The following is a 22,255-nucleotide window of genomic DNA, read 5'->3' on the forward strand; positions in this document are numbered from 1 at the left end:
GTAAATATATAGAGATAAATATGCAGATGATAGATAGATAAAGATATTTTTCTTTTTTTGTAGGCAAGACTAATTGATTGGTGGTGCTGTATACATCCATTAGGAGGCACATGATTTCTGTTTGCATTTTTTAAATGTAATGTCAGGAGCTGTTGATGGTCAGTTCACAGATCTGTTAATTCACTGAGGGTTGTAAAATGGTGATCTTCTGATTTTAACATTCCTTCCTCATTAGATAAAACATTTTCTAAGAAGAACTACTCTTTATCTAGTACTTGCTTACCCTCAGGTATAGTTCTTACAGGAAAATTAAGGTAGATGCTTTCTTGTATTCTTTGCCTGTATTTATTATATTTAAAATGAGTTGGTATTCTTGTATCATCCAAAGGCAATCTCTGAGTTTGTCGAAGTCTTTTTTAAAGTCATGCTTTGAACTCCTTATGCCAAAATTCTCTTCAGTGGCAGACTTCCTCACCAATTGCCTTTGCAATTTTAGCCTTGATTTTTTCTTTTCTGGAAAGACTCATTTGCTTAATTATCCAGTAACTCATTTCTGTAAGCTGAACTGAGATAGATACTCGCTACAAGAAGCCTGTGTGATTTCTTAAAGAAACTGTATTCCTTGCAGAAAACATAATTTTGAACAAAGTTTAAGCATGGATGTTTAAAAAAAGACATCTAAATGTCTTTCCTAATAAGATGCAACATTCTTTTTCTCTATTCAGGGATTTTCTTCACAGAATAGCTTATTCCATGGAGAAATAAATGTTTTAAGTTTGGATCAGTTCTCAACTGCAGAGATCTATGAGCCTCGCCACCCCCTCACAACCCCACCTCACACCCATAATTTAAAATGGTCAGCATTATATGCTCTTGGTTACATTTCTAATTCAGAAAACTTTCCATTTGTAATTTCTCAGGATTATTATGTAATCAGCTAATTATGTCTACTTCAAACTTTTAAGCAACTTGGGGCTGCCAGGAGGTCCGGTCTGGCTCTCTGTGGTGACCCTGGGAATTGCTCAGCCCAAACAAGCAGATTCTGCTACCAGTGCTTTTGGCTCCATTGCCAGCATGTTTGCTGTTAGTTGACAACATTTTTATCTGACTTCTGCTAAAATTAACCTCACTTGGAATACAGTCTTTCTGTTTCATCAGTATAATTACTGGCCCTAGAACGCCTTCCCAAAGCTGTTGTTTATAATGATTCATGCAGCAGAAAATATACAACGTAGTTCTTGAGAGCCAAGCAATGACAATTCAATCCTGGGATGGGAAATGAAAAAAGACTCAGTATAAAAAAACAAGGATACATTAGATTTATTCCTCTTTAAGTGAATTTTTTTTTTTTTTTTTTTTTTTTTTTTTTTTTTTTTTTGGTGGAGGAAACACACACACACATACACACAAAGCCAGCACTTTAAAAAGTCTCTCATTCTAAAAATCAATGAACAACATCTATTTGGTAACTCATCTTGACCAGGTTGTTATAGACTGGGTAAGCTATATGCAAAGGCAAAATAAGGGACAGCTTCTGGTATCATTTTAAGAGTAATAAGAAGGGCCCATACTTCTCCAAATACTTTCTCTGTCCTGGTAAATAACTGTAAAGTCACCATTAGTGCTTCATTCCTTCAGCTGAAGGATTGGGTCTGGTTGAATTTCTACGACAACCACTTTCCTCTGTGTGAATGGTGGGCAAGTTCTTGCCAGCATCAAGTTTAGCTTGAGGAAGCTGTTCTCAATCCTGCTCATTAAAATCACCTAGGAAGTTTTTACAAAACCCAGCCAAGAGGGCTCTACCGTAGACCAGTTGAATTAGAATCTCTCAGGTGGGCCTGGGTGTCCTTATCTTTCAAAGTTAAAGTGTCCCATGTAGCTTCTAATGTGGGACTGAGGTAATGAGGGCTTAGAGATGAGGAAAAAATGAGGCAGATAGAGGCTAGGCATAGTGTGAGGGTACAGTGTATGCACAATGACAAACTCCACCAGTTTGTCAGGAAAGAAGGAAGAACAGTGAACCAGGCCTGATAAGGCTGTACATAAACCAGAGAGACCTGCTTCTTACTCGAAACATCCCCTTCACACTGCTCTCTGGGTTTATCTAATAGGTGGGTCCTCCTCTTGTTCACAGGGAGGGGAGTTGTGACCCTGATCTTGCCAACTGGAGTGCTGCATCTCTGTAAAATAGTGATTGGTTTGGGGTGGACCCAAACTGGGCCAATCAGAACCAATAGCCATCAGTTCCAGGGCTTTTATTGGAAGTGTTAAGAAAGAAGTTCTTTTCCCACTAAGTTGTTCAAATGGAAGCATGAGCTGCTAGTGGCCATCTGACCATACTGAGGGAAGAAGTTGCCTGAGAACGATACAAAATCAATGTGCAAAAATCACAAGCATTCTTATACACCAGTAACAGACAAACAGAGAGTCAAATCATAAATGAACTCCCATTCACAATAGCTTCAAGAGAATAAAATACCTATGAATCCAACTTACAAGGGATGTAAAGGACCTCTTCAAGGAGAACTACAAACCATTGCTCAGTGAAATAAAACAGGACACAAACAAATGGAAGAACGTTCCATGCTCATGGATAGGAAGAATCAATATTGTGAAAATGGCCATACTGCCCAAGGTGATTTATAGATTCAATGCCATCCCCATTAAGCTACCAATGACTTTCTTCACAGAATTGGAAAAAACTGCTTTAAAGTTCATATGGAACCAAAAAAGAACCCGCATTGCCAAGACAATCCTAAGCCAAAAGAACAAAGCTGGAGGCATCACGCTACCTGACTTCAAACTATACTACAAGGCTACAGTAACCAAAACAGCATGGTACTGGTACCAAAACAGAGATATAGACCAATGGAACAGAACAGAGCCCTCAGAAATAATACCACACATCTACAGTCATCTGATCTTTGACAAACCTGACAAAAGCAAGAAATGGGGAAAGGATTCCCTATTTAATAAATGGTGCTGGGAAAATTGGCTAGCCATAAGTAGAAAGCTGAAACTGGATCCTTTCCTTACTCCTTATACGAAAATTAATTCAAGATGTATTAGATACTTAAATGTTAGACCTAAAACCATAAAAACCCTACAAGAAAACCTAGGTAATACCATTCAGGACATAGGCATGGGCAAGGACTTCAAGTCTAAAACACCAAAAGCAATGGCAACAAAAGCCAAAATTGACAAACGGGATCTAATTAAACTAAAGAGCTTCTGCACAGCAAAAGAAACTACCATCAGAGTGAACAGGCAAGCTACAGAATGGGAGAAAATTTTTGCAACCTACTCATCTGACAAAGGGCTAATATCCAGAACCTACAAAGAACTCAAGCAAATTTACAAGAAAAAAACAAACAACCCCATCAAAAAGTGGGCAAATAAATGAACAGACACTTCTCAAAAGAAGACATTTATGCAGACAACAGACACATGAAAAAATGCTCATCCTCACTGGTCATCAGAGAAATGCAAATCAAAACCACAATGAAATACCATCTCACACCAGTTAGAATGGCAATCATTAAAAAAATCAGGAAACAACAGGTGCTGGAGAGGATGTGGAGAAATAGGAACACTTTTACACTGTTGGTGGGACCGTAAACTAGTTCAACCATTGTGGAAAACAGTGTGGCGATTCCTCAAGGATCTAGAACTAGAAGTACCATTTGACCCAGCCATCCCATTACTGGGTATATACCCAAAGGATTATAAATCATGCTGCTATAAAGACACATGCACATGTATGTTTATTGTGGCACTATTCACAATAGCAAAGACTTGGAATCAACCCAAATGTCCATCAGTGACAGACTGGATTAAGAAAATGTGGCACATATATACCATGGAATACTATGCAGTCATAAAAAAGGATGAGTTTGTGTCCTTTGTAGGGACATGGACACAGCTGGAAACCATCATTGTCAGCAAACTATCACAAGAACAGAAAACCAAACACCGCATGTTCTCACTCATAGGTGGGAACTGAACAATGAGATCACTTGGACACAGGAAGGGGAACATCACACACTGGGGCCTATTGTGCTGAGCGGGGAGGGGGGACGGATAGCATTAGGAGAGATACCTAATGTAAATGATGAGTTAATGGGTGCAGCACACCAACATGGCACATGTATACATATGTAACAAACCTGCACATTGTGCACATGTACCCTAGAACTTAAAGTATAATAATAATAATAATAATAAAAGAAAAAAAAAAAGAAGTTGTCTGAGAACAAAGTCAACATGAGGAAGCAGAGTCGAGACTGAGACAGCCAATCCCAGTGATACTGGATCTAACATATTGCCTAGACTTTACAGTTGTGTGAATTAAGCTCTTTTGCTTGAGTCATCATTTTGAGTTAAATTATTGAAAAATTATAACAAAAATTCTAAATAATAGACAAATGGACAGGCAAAAATGAGTCAAGGAAATTGTCTGGATTTCAGCATCGGATCTTGTTACAACCTCTACCCTGGAGGTAGACTTGGTTGGTTAGACAGGGGTAAAGGTTACTGTAAGACACAGAAAAGAACTCAAAATTCTCTTGTGTTTCCAAGTCAATATGTTAGACTCTTCATTTTAATTGTAAATAAATATCACAAAGAAGAGTTATAGTTATACATTTAGGTATGCTCCTAATTTAAAAAAATCCACAGTCCTTTTATTCTTATTGAGTTAATCTGAGCTACATTAGTAATACCATTAGTTAATAACCACCAACACTTAACCTTCTATGGTAAATCAACCTCTCATGAAAAATGTAGTTTACAAATGTAAGTAAAAACATAGTTTTCTGCAACAAATACTCTAATAAATTGGGTTGCTATACATATCACAGTCTAGTCTGGAACTTACAAGTCAACATTCCTTGAAATTACTCAAATCAGCATCTCAATATTTTAAGAAAGCTGAATGTCTTCCATAGTAAACAGAGACAAATATTTGATTTTATGATGACAAGACACAGAATAAGTTTATCTTTAACTATAATTTTATAGTAACTATTATGATAATATTTGTTGCCTTACCTTATTTATCTAAGATGTAATGGTCAATTCAAGACTTATCCTCACAAATTTCATACGTCAGCAGACTCCCATTCTTTCCTGGTTCTTTATGAATAATTGCTATTTGGAACTGATAATTTGTGAAATTCAGTTATACTCTTTAACTAAAGTTGATTTAAATAAAATAAGGCTTAAAATTTTCTGATTTTACAGTTTTATACTCAAAATATCCCAATCTTGTGTTTTCTCTGTGAAGCTGATAGTGTGGGATATGGTGTTAGGGGCAAGACCTGTGCTAAAGAGTGAAGGAATGAGCTTAGGACCAAGGTATGAGTCACCAAAATCCCAAATACAAGGCTAAACCATCACATGTGGGTTTCCCAGGTAAAACTAATCATCTGGTGCCCTTTCTAACTGATACTCCTTAAATTTGTTCAATATTTAGTGATGTGTGAACTACCAGCAAGAGGTTTTTGTTTATTGGTTGCTTGGTTTCATGTTGTAATTGTTGCTAATTTACACCTGAGGGTACTGATTTCTTCAGCAGGTATGGGACCAATTAATCTTTCAGGAATTATGTAAGAGGTTGCCTATGGAAACCCAAAGTAACTGGTGCCATAATTCTGACTTATCCCAAATATATATTTTTTTGTCATTCTTTCCTTTTATTGTTGCTGAGAATGTTTTATTCTTACTTTTAAACAAGTCTAACACACATAGTATTTTATTTATTTATTTATTTTTTATTATACTTTAAATTCTAGGGTACGTGTGCACAATGTGCAGGTTTGTTACATATGTATACATGTGCCATGTCAGTGTGCTACCCCCATTAACTTGTCATTTACATTAGGTATATCTCTTAATGCTATCCCTTCCCCCTCCCCCCACCCCACAACAGGCCCCTGTGCGTGATGTTCCCCACCCTGTGTCCAAGTGTTCTCATTGTTCAATTCCCACCTATGAGTGAGAACATGCAGTGTTTGGTTTTCTGTCCTTGCGATAGCTTGCTCGCAATGATGGTTTCCAGCTTCATCTACGTCCCTACAAAAGACATGAACTCATCCTTTTTATGACTGCATAGTATTCCATGGTGTCTATGTGCCACATTTTCTTAATCCGGTCTATCACTGATGGACATTTGGGTTGATTACAAGTCTTTGCTATTGTGAATAGTGCCACAATAAACATACATGTGCATGTGTCTTTATAGCCTCATGATTTATAATCCTTTGGGTATATACCCACTAATGGGATGGCTGGGTCAAATGGTATTTCTAGTTCTAGATCCTTGAGGAATTGCCACACTGTCTTCCACAATGGTTGAACTAGTTTACAATCCCACCAACAGTGTAAAAATGTTCCTATTTCTCCACATTCTCTCCAGCACCTGTTGTTTCCTGACTTTTTAATGATCGCCATTCTAACTGGTGTGAGACGGTATCTCATTGTGGTTTCAATTTGCATTTCTCTGATGACCAGTGAGGATGAGCATTTTTTCATGTGTCTGTTGGCTGCATAAATGTCTTCTTTTGAGAAGTGTCTGTTCACATCCTTTGCCACTTTTTGATGGGGTCGTTTGATTTTTTTCTTGTAGATTTGTTTAAGTTCTTTGTAGATTCTGGATATTAGCCTTTTGTCAGATGGGTAGATTGTAAAAATTTTCTCCCACTCTGTAGGTTGCCTGTTCACTCTGATAGTAGTTTCTTTTGCTGTGCAGAAGCTCTTTAGTTTAATTAGATCCCATTTGTCAATTTTGGCTTTTGTTGCCATTGCTTTTGGTATTTTAGTCATGTAGCCCTTGCCCATGCCTATGTCCTGAATGGCATTGCCTAGGTTTTCTTCTAGGGTTATTATGGTTTCTATCCCAAGTCTATCTTAACATGGCTTATAAACTAGTGACTCCACTGACATGTTTTCTTATCCCGCCTTTGACCTGTCATCCTTTTGGAGCAGGCCATTGCATAGATTGAATCTCAGTACGAGGGTAGCTATTGTCCCTGGGCCATAACTCAAAAGTTTATTTTCTCTGGGACTTCACTTTCTGCAGTGCATTCTGCCACTATCCCAAAGAGAGCCAAAGAACTCTGTCCCTGGAACACCTTCATTCCCTGTCATTCTAATATATGTCTTTTTCTCCATCCTACAGGCTCAATGAGGCCACAGCAGGTCCTTAGCCCATCTCTCACCCTGAATATTTCCCAGGAAGGAGTCAGACACCAATTCAGTGTGTCCTCCTAACTTAAGGGGACACATGTCATATTCTCCAAGAGATCCCACCAAAGCCTCTCTCTCTCGACTCAGCCTGCAAGGGAAGTACCCACACACATATAAACCTTTCCTCCTTGAGGACTAGGTGTCCAATGAAATCCTTTTCACAAATTCTCCCTGATCTTCAACAACTGACCCTTCTTTATCCTTGAGGTAAATGAGATGTGTTAGAATCATATAACTATACATATAACTACTTTTGGGTTATTTGCTTGGAAATTCCTATAGGATACTCTCACAGCTCATATTTTGATGTGATACTTATCACCTGAGGATTCAGCCAAAACTTCTATTTTAACTTTCGGTTCCCAGCAAGAACTAATAGCTAGCTTATAGCAACACCAAAACCCCATAAAGTCTGCAAGATAAAAAAGATCCTTTACCAACTACTTTTAAGACAACAACCCTTCATACTCTCTCACCTGGAGAACAACTACTTCATGACCACCTTGTACACTATGTTTTAGTCTCTGAAGCTACATATCTTTTGGGGAGAAAGCTTGATGAACACCATTGCTTTGACTCATTCTAAACACAAACCACCTTGGCTGCCTGACATACCTCTCTCCTTAATCTACCTGGTAAACAGTGTCAGATTCATTCCCCATGTGTACTGCAGATTAAAAAGGAACCCAAGTTCAGCTCAGCAGCATTTCAAAAGTCAAAACTGCTATAAATAAATACAAGACATCTTTCCACTCTGAAGTTTGGTAATTCAAGACTATGCATCTTTGTGTTGGGGGCCCTCTAAATAACAGGGCAGATAAATCCATAGTTCAACATTAGATGAGGCATGGAGTCTTCTAAATATTTACAGAAGCAGTAGGTTCTTTAATTATTTTGGAATAGCAATTATAAAAATAATACATGCTCACTAATTAAGTACAATGCTGACCAGGATAAAGAACAGCATCTTAATTAAATACTTAAATTCTACCATCTAAAATATCCATGATTAAAAGGAGAAAAATGTCATTTCGGACACGGTTCTATCCACACAAACAAATATATGATAGATAGCTAGTTTAAATAGCTACACAGATAAATGGAGAGAAATACCTCCTTCTTTTAAAAGCAAGAATAAAATTGAAAATAGTATCAAATACATCCAAGCTTCTTTCTGAGCATTAATTACATTATACTGCATTTCATTCATTTAAAATATCAGGGCTCTGTTCTGTCTCTGAGAAGAAAACCAAAAAGGGAATCCCCTTCAGCGATGTCTGGGGAAAAGTTAGATGAGAAAGCCAAGGCAGATTCCTGTAATTTCCACAAAAGCACTGGCAGATACTGGAGCAGAGACAGACTGTGAGAGGCTGAGAGCTGAGAGTGCCTGGGGACCAGAGGAAGTTTGTGGTTATGCTTCATTTGAACAGGAAGATAGTACAATGGTATTTGATCTCTCACACTTTGCTCATTCTTGAGTTGTGGTCTTGTTTATTGATCATTGATCATTTTACTTATATTAAAGATAAAATTGTGTCTGTGAATGAATATCCATGGCCCTATTTTCAATAGCAAATGTTTCCTACATACTCTATTAGGTTCTGGAGAAACAGAGACCATCCCTGCACTTATGATATTTGCAGTTCATCATTGAGCAATGGCAGTAAGATGTGGTAAGTACTATAATAAAATGATTTACAAAGAGCTCTTAGAACAAAATGAAGAAAAAGAAGTTGCTTAGTCTTAGGCACTCCAGGAAAAGGGAGTGGTGTGTGCAACAATCTAGGAAGTGACAATACATGATTTATTTCTGGAATGGGAACTAGTTCCATAGGCAGAGGAGGCTGCCTTGTCAGCACACCTGTGTGAGTTTGCTGACTCTGACGCACACACCTCTAGACTGCCATGGATTTTGTAAGTCAAATAACAAGAAAGAGGAAATATGCATGAAGAATTACCCAGGTGCCGATCAAGTAACTGACATCTTGAAACCATCCTGGTGTTTAGGTTAAACATGCACTTGTGAGAAAGCCATTTCACTTTCTTGTTTAATTCCTTAGTCAAAGAAATTATGTGACAGTTACCTACAGTAGACTGGAGTCAACTGCAACAACTTCCTCTTCCCTATTCCACCCTCAGACCCCAGCCTCTCATTAATTCCTTCCTTTGTTTCTACTTAGAGCATTCAGAGGAATAATGTTTTCAAATACATTTATTTTAAAATAAAAAGGTCCTTGAAGGTATCCTCGAATAACTCTCAGAACACTTTTCTAACAATTCTAGGAAGGAAGGGAGGGAGAGGGGAGAGGGGAGAGGGGAGAGGGGAGAGGGGAGCGGGGAGAGGGGAGAGGGGAGAGGGGAGAGGGGAGAGCGAGATTTTAGAAATGTCTTTCCCTAAGCAGGATATTCTCTTTAGGTAGGTTCTTCCAGACCATCAACATCACCCGGTAACTTGTAAAAATGCTGTTGCTCCAGCCCCACCCAGACCCATGGAACCAGAAACTCTTGGGTTAGAATCCAGCCATCTGCATTCTAAGAAGCTTCCAGGTGATTCTGATAAACACATATGTTTGAGAACTATTATCCTAGAGTAATAAATATGGGCCCAGGACAGCCTACATGGCCACAAATACTTCTCAAGGAAAAAAAAAAACTTCCATTTATGTTACAAAAATGTTTATTCATTTACATTTATTCCTCGGGACCAAAGCACAAGCCTCTTCCAGTAGCCATATCTTACTAGGGGAGTTATAGCCACAGACTCAACAGACCTAGAGGGCACCTCAAGGGCTGTCTCCTCCAAACCTCTTTTTTCCCATCTTTTATTTCCATAGATTATTGGGGAACAGGTGATGTTTGGTTACATAAGTAAGTTATTTAGTGGTGACTTGTAAGATTACGGTGAACCCATCACCTGAAGCAGTATACACTGCACACAATGTGTAGTCTTTTATCCCTCACCCCCTTCCCACCTTCTTCCCGAGTACCCAAAATCCATTGTGTCATTCGTATGCCTTTGCATCCTCATAGCTTAGCTCCCACTTATGAGTGAGAACATACAATGTATGGTTTTCCATTCCTGAGTCACTTCACTGAGAATAAGAGTCTCTAATATCATCCAGTTCACTACAAATGCTGTTAATTCATTCCTTTTTATGGCTAAGTAGTATTCTATAATATATATACACATATATATGTATGTGTGTGTGTGTATATGTGTGTATATGTGTGTGTGTGTGTATATATATATATCACAGTTTCTTTATCCACTCATTGATTGGTGAGAGCATTTGGGTTGGTTCCATGTTTTTGCAATTGCAAATTGTGCTGCTATAAACATGTGTGTACAAGTATCTTTTTCATATAATGACTTCTTTTCCTGTGGGTAGATACCCAGTAGTGGGATTGCTCGATCAAATGGTAGTTCTGTTTTTAGTTCTTTAAGGAATCTCCACACTGTTTTCCATAGTGGTCGTGCTAGTTCACATTCCCACCAGCACTGTAGAAGTGGTCCCTGTTCACCTCATCCACAACAACATCCATAATTTTTTATTTTTTGATTACAGCCATTCTTGCAGGAGTAAGGTGGTATCGTGTTGTGGTTTTGATTTGCATTTCCCTGATCATTAGCAACGTTGAGCATTTTTTCATGTGTATGTTGGCCATTTGTATATCCTCTTTTGAGAATTGTCTATTCATGTCCTTAGCCCACTTTTTGATGGGATTGCTTTTTCTTGCTAATTTGTTTGAGTTTGTTGTAGGTTCTGGATACTAGTCCTTTATAAGATGTGTAGATTGTGAAGGTTTTCTCCCACTCTGTGGGTTGTCTGTTTACTCTCTGACTGTTCCTTTTGCCATGCAAAATCTCCTTAGTTTAATTAAGTCCCAGCTATTTATCTTTGTTTTTGCTGCGTTTGTTTTCGGTTCTTGATCATGAAATCCTTGCCTAAGCCAATGTCTAAAAGGGCTTTTCCAATGCTATCTTCTAGAATTTTTATAGTTTCAGGTCTTAAAATGAAGACCTTGATCCATCTTGAGTTGATTTTTATATAAGGTGAGAGATGAGGATCCAGTTTCATTCTCCCATATGTGGCTTGCCGATAATCCCAGCACCATTTGTTGAAAAGGGTGTCTTTTCCCCACTTTATGTTTTTGTTTGCTTTGTCAAAGATAACTGGTTATAAGTATTTGGATTTATTTCTAGGCTCTGTATTCTGTTCCATTGGTCTATGTGCCTGTGTTTATACCAGTACCATGCTATTTTGGTGACTATTGCCTTGTAGTATAGTTTGAAATCAGGTAATCTGATGCCTCCAGATTTGTTCTTTTTGCTTAGTCTTGCTTTGGCTATGTGGGCTCTTTTTTGGTTCCATATGAATTTCAGGATTGTTTTTTCAAGTTCTGTGAAGAATTTTGGTAGTATTTTAATGGGAATTGTGTTGAATTTGTAGATTGCTTTTGGCAGTAAGGTCATTTTCACAATATTGATTCTATCCATTCATGAGCATAGGATGTGTTTCCATTTGTTTGTGTCATCTATGGTTTCTTTCAGCAATGTTTTGTTGTTTTCCTTGTAGAGGTCTTTCACCTCCTTGGTTATGTATATTCCCAAGTATTTTGATTTTTTGGCAGCTATTGAAAAGTAGTTGAGTTCTTGATTTGATTCTCAGCTTGGTTGCTGTTGGGGTACAGAAGAGCTACACTGATTTGTGTACATTTTTGTATCCAGAAACTTTGCTGAATTCTCTTCTCAGTTCTAGGACCTTTCTGGAGGAGGCTTTAGGGTTTTCTAGGTAAACAATCATATCATCAGCAAACAGCGACAATTTGACTTTCTCTTTACCGTTTTGGATGCCCTTTATTTCCTTCTCTTGTCTGATTGTTCTGGCTAGGACTTCCAGGACTATGTTGAAGAGAAGTAGTGAGACTGGGCATCCTTGTCTTGTTCCAGTTTTCGGAGAGAATGCTTTCAACTTTTCCCCATTCAGTATGTTGGCTGTGGGTTTGTCATAGATGGTTTTCATTACATTAAGGTATATCCCTTGTATGCTGATTTTGCTGAGAGTTTTAATCATAAAGTGATGCTGGATTTTGTCAAATGCTTTTTCTGCATCTGCTGAGATGACCATGAGATTTTTGTTTTTAATTCTGTTTATGTGGTGTATCACATTTATTGACTTGCATATGTTAAACCATCCCTGCATCCCTAGTATGAAACCCACTTGATCATGGTGGGTTATCTTTTTGATATGTTGTTGGATTTGGTTAGCTAGTATTTTGTTAAGGATTTTTGCGTCTATGTTCAGCAGGGATATTGGTCTGTAGTTTTCTTTTTTGATTATGTTCTTTCCTGGTTTTGGTATTTGGGTGACACTGGCTTCATAGAAGATTTAGGGAGGATTCCCTCTCTCTATCTTGTGGAATGGTGTCAATAGCTTTGGTACCAATTCTTTCAATGTCTGGTAGAATTCTGCTGTGAATCTGTCTGACCCTGGGCTTTTTTTGTTGATCATTTTTTAATTACCATTTCAATCTCTCTGCTTGTTATTGGTCTATTCAGGGTATTTAATTCCTCCTGACTTAAGCTAGGAGGGTTGTATTTTTCCAGGAACTTATGCCCCTTGTCTAGGTTTTCTAGTTTATGCATGTAAAGGTGTTCCTAGTAGCCTTGAATAATCTTTTGTATTTCTGTGGTGTCAGTTGTAATATCTCCCATTTCATTTCTAATTGAACTTATTTGGATTTTCTCTCTTCTTTTCTTGGTTAAACTTGCTGATGGTCTATCAATTTTATTTATCTTTTCAAAGAATCAGCTTTTTGTTTCATTTTTCTTTTGTATTTTTTGTTTGTTTGTTTCAGTTTCATTTAGTTCTGCTCTGATCTTATTTCCTTTCTTCTGCTGGGTTTGGGTTTGGTTTGTTCTTGTTTCTCTAGTTTCTTGAGGTGTGACCTTAGATTGTCTGTTTGTGCTCTTTCAGACTTTTTGATGTAGGCATTTAGGGCTATGGACTTTCCTCTTAGCACCACCTTTGCTGTATCCCAGAGGTTTTGATAGGTTGTGTCACTACTGTCATTCAGTTTAAAGAATTTTTTAATTTCAACCTTGATTTCATTTTGACCCAACGCTCATTCAGGAGCAGATTAATTTCCATGTATTTGCATGGTTTTGAAGGTTCCTTTTGGAGTTGATTTCCAGTTTTATTCCACTGTGGTCTGAGAGAGTGCGTGATATAATTTCAATTTTCTTAAATTTATTGAGGCTCATTTTTGTGGCCTATCATATGATCTATGTTGGAGAAAGTTGCATGTGCTGATGAATACAATGTACATTATGCAGTTACTGAGTAGAATGTTCTGTAAATATCTGTTAAGTCCATTTGTTCCAGGGTATAGTTTAAATCCATTGTTACTTTGTTGACTGTCTTGGTGACCTGATTAGTGCTGTCAGTGAAGTATTGAAGTCCCTCACTATTACTGTGTTGCTGTCTATCTCTTAGGTCTATTAGTAATTGCTTTATAAATTTGGGAGCTCCAGTGTTAGGTGCATATATATTTAGGATGGTGATATTTTCCTATTCGGCAAAGTATTTTATCATTATATAATGTCCCTCTTTGTCTTTTTTAACTGCCATTGCTTTAAAGTTTGTTTTTTCTCATGTAAGAATAGCTACTCCTGCTTGCTTTTGGTGTGCATTTGTATGGAATGTCTTTTTTCACCCCTCTACCTTAAGTTTATGTGAGTCCTTATGTGTTAGGTGAGTCTCTTGAAGGCAGCAGATGGTTCGTTGGTGAATTCTTATCCATTCTGCAGTTCTGTATCTTTTAAGTGGAGCATTTGGGCCATTTACATTCAACATTAGTATTGAGAAGTGAGGTATTATTCCATTCATTGTGCTGTTTGTTGCCTGTATACCTTGTTTTTTGTTTTGTTTTGTTTCGTTTGAATTGTATTTTATTTTATAGGTCCTGTGAAATTTATGCTTTAAAGAGATTCTGTATTGATATGTTTCCAGGATTTGTTTCAAGATTTAGAGCTCCTTTTAGCAGTTCTTGTAGTGGTGGCTTGGTAGTGGCGAATTCTCTCAGCATTTGTTTGTCTGAAAATGACTATCTTTCCTTTATTTATGAGGCTTCATTTTGCTGAATACAAAATTCTTGGCTGATAATTGTTTTGTTTAAGGGCTGAAGATAGGAACCCAAGCCCTTCCAGCTTATAGGGTTTCTGCTGAGAAATCTGCTGTTAATCTGATAGGTTTTCCTTTATAGGTTACCTGTTGCTTTTGCCTCACAGTTCTTAAGATTCTTTCCTTTGTCTTAACTTTAGATAACCTGATGACAATGTGCCTAGGCGATGATCTTTTTGCAGTGAATTTTCCAGGTGTTCTTTGAGCTTCTTATATTTGGATGTCTAGGTCTCTAGCAAGGCTGGGGAATTTTTCCTCAATTATTCCCCCAAATATATTTTCTAAACTTTTAGATTTCTCTTCTTCCTCAGGAATGCCAATTATTCTTAGGTTTGGTCGTTTAACATAATCCCAGAGTTCTTGGAGACTTTGTTCATATTTTCTTATCCTTTTTTTCTGTCTTTATTGGATTAATTCGAAAACCTTGTCTTCAAGCTCTGAAGTTCTTTCTTCTGATTGTTTGTTTTCATTGCTGAGACTTTCTAGAGCATTTTGCATTTCTTTAAATGTGTTCATTGTTTCCTGAAGTTTTGATTGTTTTTTATTTATGCTATCTATTTCATTGAAAATTTCTTCCCTCATTTCTTGTATCAATTTTTGACTTCCTTAAATTGGGCTTCGCTTTTCTCTGGTGCCTCTCTGATTAGCTTATTAACTAACCTGAATTCTTTTTCAGGTAAATCAGGGATTTCTTCTTGGTTTGGATCCATTGCTGGTGAGCTAGTGTGATTTTGGGAGGTGTTAAAGAACTTTGTTTATTACCAGAGTTGGTTTTCTGGTTCCTTCTCATTTGGGTAGGCTTTGTCAGAGGGAAGGTCTAGGGCTGAAGGCTGTTGCTCAGATTCTTTCGTCCCACAGGGTGTTCCCTTGATGTAGTACTCTCCCTTTTTCCTGCGATGTGGCTTCCTAAGAGCAAAGCTGTAGTAATTGTTATTTCTCTTCTGGACCTAGCCACCCAGCAAGTCTACCAAGCTCTGGGTTAGTAGTGGGGGGTGTCTGCACAGAGTCCTGTAATGTGAACTGTCTGTGGGTTTCTCAGCTGGGGTACCAGCACCTGCTCTGATGGAAGTGGCAGGGGAGTGAAATGGATTCTGTGAGGGTCCTTAGCTTTGGTTGTTTAATGCACTACTTTTGTGCTGGTTGGCCTCCTGCCAGGAGGTGGCGCTTTCAAGAGAGCATCAGATGTGGTAGTATGGGGCAGTGGGCAGGGCCCTAGAACTCCCACAAGTATATGCCCCTTTTCTTCAGCTACCAGGGTGGGTAGGGAAGGACCATCAGATGGGGGCAGGGTTAGTCATGTCTGAGCTCAGACTCTCCTTGGGCAGGTCTTACTGCAGTTGCTCTTGGGGATGGGGGTGTGGTTCCCAGGTCAATGGAGCTGTGTTTCTAGGAGGATTATGACTGCCTCTACTGTGTCATGCAGGTTGTCAGGGAAGTGAAGGAAAGCCAGCAGTCACAGGCCTTTCCCAGCTCCCACGGAACCCAAATGCCAATCTCACTCCCACCATGCCCCACCTAACAGTACGAAGTCTATTTCCAGGCAGTGGGTGAGCAGGGCTGAGAACTTGCCCCAGGCTACCTGCCTCTCAGCCGTGAAAATAAATAGGGCTTTCATGTTTCCCTCACCTGTGGAGTCTGCACACTGGATTCATGTCCTCCCCCAAGTTCTGGCCAGGAGACTTCTCTATTGGTTCAAATTGTTACAAACTTCAGCTGGAGGTTTTCCTCTCCAGTGGCCTTTTCCCAGTGCCTCTGGCAGCTTTCCTCAAGGATCCCTTTGAGGCAAGGCAGAAATGGCTTGCTAGGGGACCCAGTGAGCACACAGGGCTTTACCCCTGTATTTTGCTTGACTCTCTAGATTGATTCAGCTCCAGGTAAGGTCAGAATCTTCTCCCATGATCTAGACGTTCAGGTTTCCCAGTGAGAGTGTGTGTTCAGGGATGGATGATCCCTCTTTCCCACTTCCACAGTTTTTGGAGTGCACTCACAGTATTTGAGGTGTCCCCTGGGTCCTGCAGGAGAAATTCACTTCCTTCAGAAGGTCTGTGGGTTCTCTTGGCTTTCCTGATTTATTCCTGCAGTCATTCTGGAGCAAAAGTTCATGATGTGAGCCTCCACACACCACTCTGTCTGTCCAAGTGAGAGCTGCAATCTAGTACTGCCTCCTGTCCACCATGATCTTCCCAGACCTTTTCTATTATTGGTGAAAAAACTGAGGCTCAGAGAGGCCAGGGAATTTGTCCAAAGTCACAGAGTCAATCAGCAGAGAGCCAAGTCTATTCTCCAGCTTTCTTGACACAAAATTTCAAGTCTGCATGATAGATGTTAGCATAACATCAGTTTGCTGGAGGAACAGAAATAAATTCAGTTCTTCTAGCAACAACCAAGGATTCAAATACATGAACCACAGAGAATACAGTTCTATTATTTTTAACCGTTTTCATTTTTTCTTTCTAGGAAAGTAATACACATTCATTGTAGGAAATTGGAATTAATAAAACATACAAAGAAGACAAAAATCAACCATAATTAAAGAGATAAGTGCTATAAACAGTGTGTGTGCATGTATGTATAGATACATGGGTATAGGGAGAGTATTTAGATATAATTTATATATTTTGTGTGCATATATACACACATATGTAGAATACATTAAAAAATAAGTTTAATATATAGATTATATAATACACAGAATTTATATCTTGTTTTTTCCTTAATATTTTTGTACACATTTATGGGGTACAAAGGTAATTTAGTTACATGTATAGATTGCATAGTGGTGGAGTCAGAGTTTTCAGTGTGTCCCTTGTAGAACAATGCACATTGTACCCATTAAGTAATTTATCATCATCCACCCACCTTCTGTCCCCTGCCACCTTCCTAGTCTCCAGTGTCTATCATTCCACAGTCTGCATCCATGTGTACATGTTACTTACCTCCCACTTATAAGTGAGAACATGTGGCATTTGTCTTCATGCATCTGAGTTGTTTTGCTTAACATTTCTTTAGTTATCAAAATATCCATTTAATTATTTATTAGTATTTCATAAGAATTCATTTTTAAAATTTTCTTACCATTTCACATTTGTTTCCAATGTTTTGCTCTTGTGAATAAGGTAGGAGGGTAAGATTTGAAGTTTCAATGACATATAGGAAAGGTGCATTATTAAGCAGGCCAGGGTGGAGTACCTAAGAAGGATCTCTGGGCAGTCAGGGAACTAAAGGGTTGGATCCCGTGGAGTTTATAAAATGGGGAGGGGAAATATTCTTGGAGGGTGTGGAAGTCCCCAAGAAAAACACCATTCACAAATTTTCCCAGGCATGGTTCAGTGTATGAACATGACAATTCCAGAAAGAACACAGAAGGTCATCCAAGGCCCACATATCTACTTTTCTCCCTGTGTCTCATGACTCTCAGAGAGAAACTACTTTTCAAGAAGACTTTAGTCAAGTATAATAAATCTGTACAAAGCTTCATACATCTTAGGAAAACTTAATAAAGACAGATCTTCAGAAGAATTCTTGAAAGATAATATATCTTGTTTCTAAATATTATTAATCAGTGCCTACTCTTTCATCAGAACAAAGCCAATTTTTCTAGTTAAATGCAAAAGAATTATCTCAGATACTGATGGATGACCTATTTACATCATATGAAAATGAGAGTATATTGTCTCTAACCTAAAAGGCTATGTTTAGGCTGCTCAGCTAAAATGTTCTCTACTTATAAAATATTTATAGAGTAATTTTCCTATGTTTTGCCCTTTCAACAAGTTTGCAATTGTAAGGGTAGTGTTTGAGTGGAAATTATATTTATATTTAACTAGTTCAACTATTTCCCCCAAGTAAATAGCAATCTTTTCCCAGTGGGCCCTTATTCAACATAATTTTTATTTTTTTCTTCCATCTAAATTTTAGACACTTAAGACAACAATTGTCTTAAGTGATAAAGCTTCTTTTTAAATTATCACTTGGACCTTGAAATGGCCACTTCAATGATCATATTTGCCTTTAAACCCTTTCCTTGTTTACAACATTTCTGAAAGATGTCTCATTTTAGATCTTGGATTTAAAATATTTGTTCAACAAGAGAAGTCACAAAGATTCAATGATTCAGAGCTCCAATGAAATAAGGTAATGATTATTTTCTGGAAATTCAGGTATTCCAATGTCAAACTTGGGTTTAAGTGGAAGGACTGAATTTTCTGGGCAGTTAGTATTGACACTGCAATCAGAAGAAGGTTGATTGCAGAAGAAGGTTCCATTTTGGAAATTTACCAGTGAAGATGCCATTGACTCTAAAAGAATTTCAAGGACATTCCTTTCTAAGATTTTCACTGGTATTATTCTAGAAACAAACCTTCTGAGGCAGTATTTCTGCAACTGTATTCTATAAGTCACTATATCCCTGAGATGATAACTGTTTCCCAATTTAAAATAAAATAACGTTACTTTTGAAAATAGCTAAACAAATTTAAGTAGTTTGACATGCTAAAGTACATACTGAAAAGAGAGCTAAGGCAAAAGTGTTTTCCAAACTTATTTGACCATGAGGTCTTCCATCAAGGAAAAAGTATTATATCCCAATGAATAATTTGAAGCCACTGAAGCAGCTTCAAAGGCTTCAAAGGTAAATTACCCATTCTTCTATGTCCCACTCCATCCCCCTAGGGCTCTTCAGCTCTGTATCCATCACGTATTCACATCAGCAGGGGCTCATCCACGTGCTGGACAGCGTTTTCTAGAGTGAAAGAGTGTTACTGTTCTGTTTTCTAATTTCTACAAAGGACAGGTAGCTGCTGCTATAGGTTAATATGACTCTTCTTTGCTCCATGGCACTATTTTATCTTCTTATATGTTTTCCCCAGCAGTTTTTCTCACATACAAACGTATTTTTAGTTGAAATCAGTGGATTTTTATTTTTATAATTTGATTCCCTCTTCCATATTTTCAAATAGTAATGGCTTCTTCCAACAAGAACTGTGGCATACACTTTGTTTTCCATCAGGAGAAAGAGTAAAATTGAATGAATAGCCAGCTTCTTGCTGTGGAGGAGGTGAGGGAAAGAAGAAACCTACTCCATAGCCAGGCATCTACTCCCACCCTCCTCCACCTCATAGTCCTAAACCTTTTCTCTGTCCCCTGAACTTAGAACTCAGGTCTGTTGATCACTGATGCCTCACCTAGCCTGGAGGAAGATTGGAAGTATGATCTGGAACCTCAACAGTAATGACTCTGTCCCTCTTTCCCTGGATCAAGGGCACCTGGAATCCAAATTAAAATGCAGAGAAAAGTAAATCTCCTATAGAAACTATGCTTTTTAAATTTTCTTCCACTGATTCTCTTTTGACCGGTGTTGGTCAGTAATATGGCATCCAAGAGAGCACCACTTCCTGCAAGGTCACTAAACACCAGGCCCAACTTCACAGGGTTCTAGGGTGGCCAACCACTGAAAAGTTTCCCAAGATTTTTAGTACTAAAACGGGGAAAGTCCTGTACAAACTGGGATTGGTCTGCCTGTTCTCAGCCAAATAGCCTTTGGCAGCAGTCTTTCCAGTAAAAGCAAAGAGTCAGAGTAGCAGAACCTCCTTTCCTGTGATTCCCAGAGTAGCAGAACCTCCTTTCCTGTGATTCCCCCTTGAAAGCATTTGCCTCAAGCGGTCCCAGTAACCAGCTGGAGCCTGATAAAGACTCAGTGACACAGTGAGGAGTCTCGCTCCTCCCCTTCCTGCCTCCTCCCCTTCAGTACCTCCAAGCTCCCCACAAAGCTTCCTCTTTCTATCTCTATGCCCCTCCAAGTCTTGGTCACAAACGTCCCACTGTGGTTTACTATTTCCTTCGTTATGCCTTATTAGTATCTCATGATAATGAGGAGAGTCACCTAAAGACCATATCTCTCCGCAGTCGGGACATAAGGCAGCACAGTCAGATGCTCCCTAGGGTGATACATCCATAGCTGATACATCCATCTTCTTACAGTAACCCCATGTGGGTCCTCTTTCCATCTACTTATTGTTTGTGACCAATGTGGCTAACAAGTCCTCCTGGTCTGACACAGTTCCTTCCAGAACCATCTTGCTGTCTCACAGCTTCCTGAATCCACCCTTCCACATTTACACAGAGAAATACTTAGCTATGTTCTGTCAACAGATGCTTACTGTGCAGAGAAAACACAATGCACATCTATATCAACTTCTCTCTATCCATTTTTTTCTCTCTTGCTGTATTAAGTCTCTCAGACGAGGGGCAGTAACAGACTTGAGTCAAGAGCAAGATTTCAATAGGACAAGTCACAGCTCTTCAGTAAACAAGAAAAAGAATCTCAAAGGTTAATGAAAGTTGCTGGAGGGGAAATGACTCAGATTCCCAAGACTGCTTCTCCTGTTTGGAGGTGAAAACATCAAAGGGACAAGAAAGATGAGTTTACATGAAAAGAACTGATATTCTGAACTTATTCTTTCACGACAACTTGTGGCATGCTCTTTCAGCCGTATATAATAATATTACAAGCTGGCTAATGTTCAAGTGGTTTATGATTAAATTGCTCTCCTTGAAATAGTAAAATTTTATCTATGTTCTCAGCCTAATAACTCTTGGATTAGTTGAAATATTTTCATTCCTGAAACTTGAAAAACCTGAGTTATTATAAAAGGTACAGGGAGGAAAAATAGCTTAAGTTTGTACTTTGGAGAAATTGTTCCACATCGCTGATGGTTAATATTGTCAACTTCATTGGAACGAAGGATGCAAAGTATTGTTCCTGGGTGTGTCTGTGACGGTATTTCCCAAGGAGAGTAACATTTGAGTCAGTGGACTGGGAGAGGGAGACCCACCCCCAATCTGGGTAGGCACCATCTAATCAGCTGCCAGTGCAGCTAGAATAAAAGCAGGCAGATAATGTGGAAGGATTAGACTGTTTAGTCTTCTGGCCTACATCTTTCTCCTGTGCTGGATGCTTCCTGCCCTTGAACATCAGACTCTAAGTTCTTCAGATTTTGGACTCTTGGATCTATACCAGGGATTTGCCAGGGGCTCTTGGGCCTTCTGTCGCAGACTGAAGGCTACACTGTCAGTTTCCCTACTTTTGAGGTTTTGGGACTTGGACTGGCATCCCTGCTCCCCAGCGTGCAGACAGCCTATTGTAGGACTTTACCTTGTGATCATGTGAGTCAATACTCCTTAATACACTCCCCTTTATATATATATATGTGTCTATCCTTAGTCCTGTCCCTCTAGAAAACCCTAATACCCTTAAGCACCACAGGTCCAATCCTATTCCAGCTGATTTATACAATAAAGGGATTATATATTCTATAAAACTTGAAAGTCTAAAGTAATAAAGTTTTCAAGAAATATTTGACTTAGTAGCTCAGTGAAGTCACCCAGAATCCTGTATTATTTTCATCTTTTGCTGTGTCTCTCACATTTTGTGTCATCCTAAAACTGAAGTCATCCTAAAGCTGACAGAAGTTTAGTTTTGCCCAAAACTGAATCACGTAGATGGTATTTTTGCACTGTACTGTGTGAGTTTGGGTGAAGGGTGACGAGGATAATGTGAAACGATCTTTCCTACCCTCTTCAATACAGCTTCTTATTTCTGTACCACATTCAGGTGCTATAATCTCTCACCTGGATCCCTTAGCTCTTGTGGAGGTATTTTTGTGCATGGATAGTTGTTCAAATTGATGTTTTTGCAAGAGGGCAAGAGTGGGAAGTCTTATTTTCTCATCTTGCTGACAGCACTCCCTGGCATTTTCCTTTAAAAAGTGGTTACCTTCATCTGAGTCATACTCATATCCAATCTGATGAGGAAGATATCCTGAGGG

The 22,255-nt window shown here is 38.6% G+C and overlaps 1 protein-coding gene across 1 annotated transcript in view; it reads left to right on the forward strand.

The window, feature by feature from the left end:
* The window catches only part of FAM81B (family with sequence similarity 81 member B), a 118,829-nt gene that overhangs the window by 25,215 nt on the left and 71,359 nt on the right, over positions 1–22,255 (forward strand). Inside the window, exon 4 of the mRNA XM_078004359.1 lies at positions 966–1,083. Within this exon, the coding sequence (XP_077860485.1) occupies positions 966–1,083 (118 nt within the window). The remainder of the gene's footprint in view (positions 1–965; positions 1,084–22,255) is intronic.

Source organism: Macaca mulatta, chromosome 6, assembly GCF_049350105.2.
Source record: "Macaca mulatta isolate MMU2019108-1 chromosome 6, T2T-MMU8v2.0, whole genome shotgun sequence".
In the NCBI taxonomy this organism is placed as follows: domain Eukaryota; kingdom Metazoa; phylum Chordata; class Mammalia; order Primates; family Cercopithecidae; genus Macaca; species Macaca mulatta.